Genomic DNA, 12091 nt, shown 5'->3' with positions numbered 1-12091 from the left:
CTCAGCCATTATTCACCATCGGTCCACCACACATCTTATGAAAAAAATAAAAATAAATTTTCACGTGTGTGATGTGAACAGTTTCTGATTTGTAACAAAACTCATATTATCAACTTATGCATGTTGCCAAGGACATTTGATTTTTGGTGCAACATTGTTTTTTTCCATTTGTCATTATAAGTACTAACATAGGGTGATGAATTTGTATAAAAAAAAAAAAAAAACATGGGGTGATGAATAAAATTATCATATTTGAAGCATTGGGTTGCATGCGCGCATTAAGTAATTATTCCAAAGAAAACGTTACGTACTGTTGATTCAACCTTACGATGTTAACATGGAATTGACATTGATTATATCATTACAAGTTAACCCCTAATTGGTATAGGTTTTGCCACCATGATGCTTTTGAATTTTTACCCCAAAACAATTTTCGAGTCCAATTAATATTTTTATTTCTTCTATTTAAGTTCGGCTCACGTTTTATCAAATTTACAAAATATAATATAATGGAAATGAACTAAAAAAATATTAAAAATATATAAATATTTATTTATTAAAAGAATCAAGTTTGTCTATAATATTTCTCATGCTATATATCAAATAAAAACTCATGGTCTAATTGAAATCAATAAAATTAAAAGAAATAATTAATTTCCAAATTACATATACTCTCGAATAAAAATTCCGATACCATTAATAATTATATTGAAATAATTATATGATTTAATTTGACCGAATTCTTCTTAACATGCTCGTCTATAAATATAATGTTATTTAATACACTTTTCAATTCTCCTTCCGAATTAAGAAAAGAATATCCTTTTTCTTCTACGTCGACTCAGCATTAAGTTCCACGTGTACGGTTCAGGTTCAAAGTCTCTCGCTGAACTGAACTATCTCCTTTTAAAAGGAGCCGCAAAGATTCGTCCCTCCTTTACCTTTCTAGTTGTCCGGTGCGGTTGATCTTCAAGACCTGTGAGTAGTTCTATCTCATCGATTATTCTCTGTAATATCTTGTGCAATTTTCTCTTCGAATTCTTCAATCCGTGATGAACTTGTTCGGCTTTGATCGAAACCCTTCCTTTCCTTGTAATTGACAGCTGCAATTCTCCGTGATTGATTCATACTTAAACTGTAGCTTTTCCTTTTCTGACATGAGTTTGACTTTCTCTCTTGTTATTCTGTTTTGGGTGATGAGAAACTCTGGGGTAAATAAAGTTATTGAATCTTCGATTTTAGATTTCTCGCTTCGGGACTTCAATAGTTCTTGCGGAGAAACCGAGAAACTTCACATACTTGAGTGAAATTATCACCACTTGAAGAGTAATGCTACTGATCATTGTTTTTATCATCATAATCTCATGATGTGTTGGTAAATGATTGAAAACTGTTTGATATGTTTCACTTTCTGTTAATCATTTGATGATGCCACATCTTGTTGTTCAGGAGATAACGATAAAAATGATGATAAATAGATTTTTTTCTTGAATTTAAGATTTCAGAAACCAGAATGACAGTATGTGGTATTCATAGTTTTATCTATTCATATTTTTTCTTTGTTCTTTTTTCCTCCTCTGGAAAGAAACAGAGGGTTAGGGAATTACCGTGTTTGCATGCTAAGCTAGTGTTTCAATTGAAGCCGAAACAGATCATATAGCAGAAAAATAAGCAAAAAAAATTATATAAATTAAGGTAGTACTGTTGTAGCATATGGCAGTACCGATTAAACCTCAATTTTTTTCATGAGGTAATAAATAATTGAAATGGATTTAATCATATCAATCACAATAGGCTCTAGTTTTGCACAGTGGATTGCTATTTCTGTCATTAAGGGTGAAATCCTGTTAGGCGTTTTCTTTTTTTAGTCCTATTGGGTGCTTTGGAATTGGGAAAAATAAATTTATCTGAGTCTTATAATTTGCACTTTTTGTGACCAGACAGAAGTTAAGCCTTCATTTAGTTGTGTACTGTAACTGCATGGCTTTATTTACGTGGTATTGCATTTGTTAGAGAACAAACAAGAGAAATTGTGATAGTTATTATTATATCCATTTTCAATTCTTCATTACCTCATGAAGATGATAGAGGTTGAAAAAAGATGGAGTGATGCGTTGATTACATGTTTTTTCTCACATTTTAGATTCTCCACTTATAACACCAGTTAGGGTGCGGCCTAGTGGTCAAGGGGCAGGCTTGGGATGAGCTATTTGCTCAGACATCCCGGACTTGGTTCTGCATTAGAAGTTATGCTAGATTACTTGATACAAAATGCTGGCGGGTGGGGTTATATCTCCGAGGTTTACTCCCTCAGGGTGGGTGGGGCAAAACTTGCCTCAAGCATGTGTGAACTTGGACTGGTCTGGTAAGCAGTAACCATTTGTGGGTGGGTGAGATTGGAACTTGACTCAAGCAGTGGTGGACTAACTGCAGCTTGATTGGTTTTGCAGCTTGTCTATGATAATACTAACTGCATTTTATTAGTATATTTCCTTCATAGAAGAAATTAAATTTCCCAATTCACAGGTAACAACATGGGTACCAAACTCAAACCCGTTGTGGCTTCCTTCTTCTTTTGCTTGCTCTTGTTTCCCTTGGTCTTTTCTGCTTCCAACGGTGGGTTGGTTAGAGTCGGACTAAAAAAGAGGAAGTTTGATCAAAATGACCGGATTGCTGCTCAGCTTGAGTCAAAGGAAGGGAAGGCTTGGAAAGCTTCTATTAGGAAATATCATCTTCGTGGGAACTCAGGAGATCCAGAGGATACTGATATTGTAGCTCTAAAGAATTACATGGATGCCCAATATTTTGGCGAGATCGGTATCGGTACTCCTCCTCAGAAGTTCACAGTAATATTCGACACTGGTAGTTCTAATTTGTGGGTACCTTCTTCTAAGTGTTATTTCTCGGTGAGTTGTGCTTAAATTTGCTATTGGATATCTAATTCATTCAAATTAATTTTCACGTAAATTTTAATGGGAGAGAATGTCAATGTATTTCATCTTGGGTCCAGGTTGCATGCTATTTCCATTCCAAGTACAAGTCAAGCAGCTCGAGTACCTACAAGAAGAATGGTTTGTTTGTTTGTTCTTTTTTTTTTTTTCTTTCCATTTAATGGCCATGAAATACTTGTCTTTCTCATTGGAATTCTTTCAAGTTTTTAGACCGCATTTGATTTTCACCAATGTAATCTGAAATCTTTAAACTGTAAACATCCTGTGTTATAGGTTATATTATTTCATAGGAGAGTGCCTTGTGACTGACTAATGGGCACCAAGATTTCGTGGGTGTAAATCTGGTTTAAGCTCTATAGTTGAGCAGTATAAGCATTCTTGCTCAATACCCTACCCTTAACTGCCTTATCATGCTTGTATATATAATCTTATCCAATGCTTCCTCTTGTGGAAATAAATTTTCAGCCCCATGATTTTAATCTTGCCTAAAAAATTGCCAAGTAAAAGATGTCAGACAAATCTCTTTATTAGTTCTTCACGATAGTGCATAAATGAATGGATGCGCACTATGATTGGTGAAACTTTTCTACAAATGACAATAAGATTGTTATTTAATACATGACGCAGGTAAGCCAGCTGATATCCATTATGGAACTGGAGCTATTTCTGGGTACTTCAGTCAAGACCATGTAAAAGTTGGTGATCTTGTGGTCGAGGGTCAGGTAATTTCAAGGTCTTGGTACTAGTTTATACATATATGTGCATCTATACTTGAGCTCTCTTGGCAGTTTCCCTTTTACTGATAAAAGTGGTTTTTGCAGGAATTTATTGAGGCAACTAGGGAGCCAAGCATCACATTTTTGGTGGCCAAGTTTGATGGCATACTTGGCCTTGGATTTCAAGAGATCTCAGTTGGAAATGCTGTACCTGTGTGGTATCTTATTGCACCTCTAACTTATGTGGGATGTTAACGATTTTTTTCCTGTTATGTTCGCCTTCTAGTTTCAAGATGCTAATCTTGAAGTGTTCCAGGTACAACATGGTCAATCAAGGTCTTGTTAAAGAACCAGTTTTCTCTTTTTGGTTTAACCGAAATGCTGATGAAGAAGAAGGGGGTGAGATTGTTTTTGGTGGGGTGGATCCTAATCATTACAAGGGTGAGCACACATATGTTCCGGTGACGCAGAAAGGCTATTGGCAGGTTGGTGTTCCAAACTTTGCTTGAAGTACTTGTAATATTCATTAACTTCTTATCTCAGTTTTCTAAATTAGTTGCTGTTCCGTCTGTTGGCAGTTTGACATGGGTGATGTCATGATTGATGGCGAAACAACTGGTAAGAATGATGGTATTTGTGGTTGCTTTCTTGTTTTAGGGAGTATGGAGTTGCGTTACCCAGGACACCATAGTTTTAGCTTCCGTTAGTTTATGTTGCAGTTCCTGTAGCCTTTATTAGTTCCATCATGGTACAAGCATGTCTATTTCAGGATTTTGTGGCAGTGGGTGTTCTGCAATTGCTGATTCTGGAACATCTTTGCTGGCCGGCCCAACGGTATGTCACTCACATTGCTTGTAGCTGCAACATCGTGTGGTGGATACAATTGATTTTGATATGCTCAACATTCTTATTGGATGGAATCCCTTGTTTTTTCTATTGTCCATCCGAGACATTCATTCATTCCTATTCTTTGTTGTCCTTACAAAATTGTTGCCCAATAGTGTTTATTATTCATGATTCACTAACCATCTGTTATATTGGCTGGCATAAAAATAAGGGAGTTGATGATGTCTATTTCTAATACCTTTTTTCGCGTCTCTAGTTCGCCCATTTTAGCTTGTCTTTTCAGAGGCCATTGAATGCATATTTCAACTTAAGTTTCTCTTCCGTATCACTATAATGGGAAATGTAATTTATATGTGACTGAACTTTTGTCTATGACAATCACAATGTTCAGATGCATCGAACATGTTACATATGCAGAGTTCCATCGTGTTTATCCATGCTTTTTCAATATTGGTTTGTATCTCATATGCAGACTATTATTACTCAAGTCAATCATGCAATTGGAGCCACTGGAGTTGTAAGTCAAGAATGCAAGGCTGTAGTTGCAGAATATGGGGAAACCATAATCAAGATGCTACTAGAAAAGGTATGTGTAAAGTTGACATGCCATCAAACTCATACTTCCATATGATTGATGAGAGATTCTATTAGTTCTATTAGAAAGGTATGTGCAAAGTTGATATGCCATCAAACTCATCAATGTACTTGATGAGGTTATGAATCCACTTGTGCAACTTTCCAATAACCAACATTATATTTTGCCAGGACCAACCACAGAAAATCTGTGCACAGATTGGTTTGTGCACTTTTGATGGGACACGAGATGTAAGGTAAGACAACTGGTTTGCTGTAATTTGAAAAATATCAAACTTTTAACACTTACTCCACTCCTTTGTTGTGTGGGTGTTCTTTTCAACTTCTAATATGTCTCTCTTTTTTTACCTGAACGTGTCGTTGTCAGTATTGGCATTGAGAGTGTTGTTGATGACGACACTCGAAAAGCATCTGGCGGTTTGCGTGATACAATGTGCTCTACGTGTGAGATGGCAGTCGTTTGGATGCAGAACCAACTTAAGCAGAATCAAACACAAGATCGTATTATTAACTATGCCAATGATGTGAAACAACCCTCCTATCTAGTTTTCTTTTTTATTATTATTTTTATTTCCCTTCTGTTGTCTTTTATGCTTCCTCATACATGGTAGTAACTGCAGCTCTGTGACCGGCTGCCTAGTCCAATGGGAGAATCAGCAGTTGATTGTGCCAGTTTGTCTTCAATGCCAAATGTTTCCTTTACAATTGGCGGCAGGGTTTTTGACCTCAGGCCTGAGCAGGTGTGATATTCTCAGTTTTTTCAATTAGTTGTGGAATTTAGTTTTGCATGATTTTTTTTTCCAGCCATTAAAAGTGTTGCATCGTTGGTTTTCCTCATGTATTTCAGTGGATTTCATAACAATATTTTCTTCCAATTACCACAAGTTCATTATCAAGGCTTTCGTAAATTAGATTTTTTTTCCTAGTCCTCGTGGCATATAATGTTAACTCAGGTGATGAAAATGGATATTTTTTCCAATTGTGAATGTGAAATGTGAAACGTGTAATGTGTTAGTGGCTATTTTTGGTATTTTTATGCATTGTGGCCTATGAAGGACATGAGGCTCACGCCTAACATTGGTTTTTTTTCTTTGCTACTCTTCTCTTTTGGATGATCGATCATCAGTATGTCCTTAAAGTTGGAGAGGGTGATGCAGCTCAATGCATTAGTGGATTTACAGCTCTAGATGTGCCACCTCCTCGTGGACCTCTCTGGTAATATCTAAATTCTGTTGTACTTTTATTATCTTTGCATCCTCATTTCTGTCATTATAAATCAATAGAGTGATTCGACTGAATATTGACATATAATTGAGATGACATACACTGGTCTGGAATCTTATCCTCGCTAAATATTTCGTATGCAACACAGGATCTTGGGGGATGTTTTCATGGGTCGCTACCATACAGTATTTGACTACGGGAATCAGAGAATTGGATTTGCAGAAGCTGCCTAAATGAAATCTTTACCATTAACGTTTCCTTCTGTATCCATCTCTTTTCTGAATACATCTATCTGCGTCCTGAAAGACTTGTAGTAACCTATATTGTGTTGGAAGCGAGTTTCAAACCGAAAAACTACTTGTAAATATGTCTGGGTATACTGTGTCGTTTTGTGGAGTTTGTTCCGCCCCTACATGTCAAAACTTGTAATCAAGAAAACGGATCATTGCGCTACCTCACACTACTACACATACAATATCTATGGTTTTCTCGTCTCTCTCTCTCAATTGTTTACTCTTTTCTGAAAGCAACCCATGTCTTCTAAAACAGACGTGGAAACGATACGATGTGAATGGACAGTGAGAAGTCAATTTCCTACTGATTTTTCATTAGTACCATCGATGCATTGGCAAAAACAAACAGTTAACGTATTTGAGAATTTTGAAACAAGAAGAAAATGGAAAATGCCAATGCATTGAGCACAGGCCGCAGAGCTGGAAGATGTTCTCTCAATGTTGAGTGGCATGACAATAAAGGATACCTATTGATTAGCCTCGTGCATGGTAAGATGATGTAGAAGGGAGAGGATGATAGAAGAATTTATTCGATTAATTTATTACATTTTTCCATCAATTGGTTAATGGTGATTGGTGTATGGTTGGCAATAACAATGGAATATAAATTTAGTATCAGATGTGTGCATATGAAAGTAGTAATTGTCGGTGGCGTGACAGATGAAATTCAAGATCATCTACCATGAAGTAGTAATTGAGCGCAAAGATGAAAGCTGCAACGATGACAATCGGACCAACTTGGAATTAATTTCTTCGACCTGGAATTGATGTGTTCGTTCATAGTTTCCCGGTAGCTAATCGGCGAAACATTTAAAGGAAACATTGAGAGAGTAAATATATCTGTAGAAAGTTAATATTGCTGGTAGCGTGATGGATGAAATTCTGGAGCATTTACCAAGCAGTTATTGTGCCCAAGTTGAAAGCTGCAAGGATTCTATCAAGGAGTTAAGAGCCGTAACCAACAGTAAAGAAGATCAGAATGCCAGAATCCATGAGTAAATAAAAACTGGACTATGATTTAAATACAAAATGATTTTGAACCTGCCTTTGTAAGGTTACATTGGACTTCTAGAGTATTCTCTAATCATGAAGAATGCAGGATTCTGTGGAGTAGATTTTTTGTGTATTATGATTACTGCATCAAGGGTCTGATGAGAAGGCCAGGCCAGGGGAGCCTTGTTGATCTCCTCTCGGCTCTCTCTACCCTATGTTGGATGCATTATGAGACCCAGCAGCAAAGCAGTGAACTTTGTTTTCTGCTTGGACGACAGCTGTTTCCCGTTTGTCCAGCTCTCAGTGTAGCTGTAAAATTATGATTGGTGTCGGCACAGCCACATTAAAGGGTATGTTCACCGACACCAATCAGCTGGTTGAAGTTACTGAATACGAACAACTTCTACAGGGTTCACGTTGTGATACAATATCCCAGTAACTATTTTATTCTGCTGCAAGCAATGTTAGGTATAAATTTTAAATACATAAATTTTATATAATTTTTTTATAAACAATTGAATTTTATTAATAAAAAATAATTTTTTTACACTATTTTTTAAGTTGAATCTATTTTTTTATAAGAATTTATATAAATAAAATTTATCTATTTAAAATTTGTATATGTCAAATGACATAAGGCAAAAGGGAAGTAAGGAGAGAGAATTTGCAGATGTGGGCAGGAAGGCAATGAACGAAAGCCAGCTTTTTTTTTTTTTCTTTTACCATTTGGCATTGCTTAGAGGTTACTCATTCAATACCGCTGCAATCTTTTAGCAGCAAAACAAACGCCTTGCATTATTCTAAACCAAAGCTTTTTACTTTCCTTTTTTATTTGTATATATATTTTTTTTTTTGTTTCGTTGGACCTCCTGTGATACAGATCACGAGAATCCTTACATCCGGTCTTGGTTTAATTCCTTAATGTGCCTTGCTTTTCCTTTGATTACTTCCATGAAAAGGCAAAAGCTGGACCCTCATGCAGGCGGGTCTTTCTTAGGGAGTACGCGTTTATCCACTGACTTGTACATAAGAATATTCCAATTTAATTGGCGTTAATAAAAAAAAAAAAAAAAACGATGCTAATCTAATTCCCCTAGGTTTTGAAGAGCAATACCATAAGATCATGGCTTTGAGACTTGGCAGATCAGAACTCACCTTGGTATGTCACATGGCTTTTGCTTCGAAGATCCTGCTCAAATTCAGCCCTTTCTCTCTGTCACTTGCATGGAACTCACCGAGCTAGGTAGATTCCTATATATGGTTGCTTTTTTTCTTGGAAATTAAACGTAAATGATTAGATATTTAATTCAAAAACCCTAATAGCAATGATGGAAATGAAAAACAGATCAAAGCTGTTTATAATTTTTTTAGAAGATGATGGTCCTCCAATTTTATTTATTTAGCCATCACTTATGATAGATAAATATTTTATACAAAGAGAATCGAGAGAGTTAAAAGAAATCCCAAAATCAGACTCCTATAAAAAAATCATAATCCTTAATAAAATTTTGTTACAATCATGATATTGGGATAAATGAAACTAATCTATCCAAAAGAAAATGGATTTTTTTTATCAAACACCTTTTATGTTTTTGGCTTATTTGAGATCTTTCTGTTTAATTTATTTTTGGAAATAATCACATGCATTAAGACTAATGCAAAAATTTTAAAGGACCAAATGTTGTAGTTAGTAATTCACGTGTTACTTCGGTTGATTTAGATATGAAAATGCCGAGAAAAAGAAAAAGATAATTTCCACATCATTTGGGAGTTGAAAAGTAAAAGTGTTCAGTTCGCACCGTCATATTAGTGCCTTTTTCCGCCGCAAAATAACTTCCCTAACTATTTGCTTTCTTGGTAATATCCCCACATTCCCCATTCAAATAGTGCAATTTTTTGCACATGCTCACGTGTCAACATGTGGATGGCTTTATTCGAAGCCCCTCCATTTAAGGGCCGCTCGAAGACGGCTGTCATCTATCCCCTCCTTTTGCCACGGGGTATGCTATATCTCAAAGATTATTCAATCTTTCAAACTTGGAAAAGAAGAGAGCAAATAAAAGTGCAGCAACATTGGCCAACTACCAAGTCTACAAGAAAGAATTTTTTTTTTTTTTTGGGTGTGTGTTCATACCAAAGCCATAAGGACAAAGTCACATTTATATTTGAACCGTAGCACCTCTCCCCATTTGTATAAACCCACCAAACCATATGCAAAAACCAAACTTCTTCCTCTAGTCTTCTTCCTTTGCACTCCGATCCATCTCTTTCCATGGAATGGATCAGAGGGTCCATCGTTGGCCGCGGCTCTACAGCCACTGTCTCCTTGGCCACCACCGTCCCGTCTGGCGAGCTCTTTGCGGTCAAGTCCGCCGAGCTCTCCCGCTCTATGTTCTTGCAGAAAGAACAATATTTTCTGTCTCAACTCTGTTGTCCTCACATAGTTGAGTACATAGGCTTTGATGTTTCATATGAAGGTAATAAGCCTATGTATAATCTTTGGATGGAGTATGTACCTGGTGGCACGCTTTACGATGCAATTCAGAGGCACCAAGGGCGGCTGGATGAGGCCATGATTAGAGCGTACACAAAGCAAATTCTGCAAGGCTTGGAATATCTTCATGCCAATGGGTTGGTGCATTGTGATATAAAGAGTCGGAACATATTGATAGGCAAGGATGGTTCCAAAATTGCTGACTTGGGCTGCGCTAAATTGGTAGGAAAAGTTGCTGGAAATGGAGATTCTTCCATGTCAACACTTTCCGGCACACCAATGTTTATGGCTCCGGAAGTGGCGCGTGGAGAAGAGCAGGGTTTTCCAGCTGATGTATGGGCTCTTGGATGCACAATCATTGAAATGGCTACCGGCAGTTCCCCATGGCCTGAGATGAATGACCCGGTATCAGTTCTTTACAGGATTGGATTTTCCGCTGATGTGCTGGAGCTTCCAAGGTGGTTGTCGGAGAGGGCCAAGGACTTTTTGAGCAAGTGTCTTATGAGGGATCCAAGAGAGCGTTGGACAGCTAAAGAGCTTCTTGAACATCCATTTCTTGCAGAAAACGATTCTCATTCTATAGAAGTCAAGGAATTAAATATGAGTTCCCCAAATAGTGTATTGGATCATGGTTTTTGGGAGTCAATGAATGTGTTGGAAGGTCGTGGGAACCAGACCCAGGAGAGCAATTCTTCCAATTCTCCATCTGAAAGGATCGGGATGTTGATTGGAGAGACCATGCCATCAGATTGGACTTGGAATGAAGATTGGATCACAGTGAGAAGCAATGTCATAGAGGAAGATGAGAATTCAGTTGAAACTGCATTGATCATGGGTCCTGGTACTCAATTGGAAGTGTTCGGAAGTTCGATGTTTGATGAGGATTTGTTTGAATACTCTGCCAATCACAGCACAAGTACTTTTAGCAGGATTAGTATTAGGATAGGCTTTGTGACGGGATGCGAGAGTGTTAATAAGGATGATATTGTATTGATTATTTCAGATTCCGAAATTGACAATGAAACTCAGTCTTTTCCTTCGAATTCTACACCAATTCAATATAATCTTATCTTGTTTGTGACAATATACTTGCTTTACAAATTACGATTTCTTAGTTGCCTAGTTTTACCAGCGAAGCCAAGGTAGCTTGTAGATTTTGATTAGATGACCCTTTTCTTTTTACCCTTTCTTCCTCTCTGCTGCTGTGTAGGACCGATTTTGAGCGAGTCCTCTCATGGGACAATTTCTGTTTTTGCAACTTGTCTCTATTCGGAACAGGAGAAGAGACTTTTTAGATTGAAGTTTGAGAGGGAGGATGTTGCTTTCCTGCCCCTTTCAGTAAATGATCCCTCTTTTTGTGTGTAGTTTTTGCCAAGCCCACAAAGACGAACTTTTTTCACTTTTTTTCCTCTTCTTTTTGCCATCCGCTTTTACAAGTTGCCAGCAAGAGACACTCTCAAAGTGCTGCTGCCACAACCCTTGGTGGCATAGTTGTGGATAAACAGTCACTCTGAATTCATTGTTTTCTAACTCACCCTTGAGACATTGACCAATCCCACCAACGATAGTGGATTTACCTAATTATTAAGACTCAGAATGGCCAATGGACCAGAAAATGTATTGGTGAATGCATGAATCTCACCCCTTTATTCTGGCGTCCAATATATTGAATATCATGTTATGCATCATCATTAAACCGGTACTTGTCTACTCGCTTTAATGCAGAGTGGTTGTAAGCATCTTTCCAACACAGATCTAATCTTTTGACATGTGGAGTGTTATAGATCTTCTCAATAAAATCTCCATGAAATGTTCTTCTCTGCATTCTCTTTCCTTTTAGAACTTTGAATCTAGACATTTGACTTTTCTGATTGATGCAGTGGCACCGTAGAAGGGAGAATAGAGGGTGTATAACTCTTACTCTAATCTAAGGGCAAGACTTTAAACAAAGTCGACTTCATTAACAGGTCAACTTCTCTG

At 37.2% G+C, this 12091-nt stretch overlaps 2 protein-coding genes across 4 annotated transcripts; both read left to right on the top strand.

Moving 5' to 3' along the window:
• Positions 1-796: 796 nt before the first annotated feature.
• Positions 797-6826, top strand: LOC108984384 (aspartic proteinase-like). 3 transcript variants are annotated; one of them, XM_018956323.2, is made up of 14 exons: positions 797-978; positions 2527-2906; positions 3011-3071; positions 3579-3673; positions 3773-3885; positions 3984-4152; positions 4246-4285; positions 4437-4501; positions 4986-5099; positions 5279-5343; positions 5475-5631; positions 5728-5847; positions 6234-6322; positions 6480-6825. In XM_018956323.2, the coding sequence occupies exons 2-14, from the start codon at positions 2535-2537 to the stop codon at positions 6562-6564; spliced, it is 1545 nt and encodes a 514-aa protein (XP_018811868.1). In that variant the 5' UTR covers positions 797-978; positions 2527-2534; the 3' UTR covers positions 6565-6825. The 3 variants fall into 3 exon arrangements, with proteins under 3 accessions (XP_018811868.1, XP_018811862.1, XP_018811875.1); XM_018956317.2 differs by having other exon boundaries at positions 968-1092; positions 6480-6826; XM_018956330.2 differs by lacking the exon at positions 797-978 and adding an exon at positions 1248-1326 and having other exon boundaries at positions 6480-6823.
• Positions 6827-9836: 3010 nt separating this feature from the next.
• LOC108983203 (mitogen-activated protein kinase kinase kinase 18-like) lies at positions 9837-11257 on the top strand. The gene has a single exon (XM_018954764.2). The coding sequence runs from the start codon at positions 9890-9892 to the stop codon at positions 11255-11257; it is 1368 nt and encodes a 455-aa protein (XP_018810309.1). The 5' UTR covers positions 9837-9889.
• The last annotated feature ends 834 nt before the right edge of the window (positions 11258-12091 follow it).

The sequence above is a fragment of the Juglans regia genome, chromosome 2 (assembly GCF_001411555.2).
Source record: "Juglans regia cultivar Chandler chromosome 2, Walnut 2.0, whole genome shotgun sequence".
Lineage (NCBI taxonomy): Eukaryota > Viridiplantae > Streptophyta > Magnoliopsida > Fagales > Juglandaceae > Juglans > Juglans regia.
This window is presented reverse-complemented; position numbering and strand designations above follow the sequence as displayed.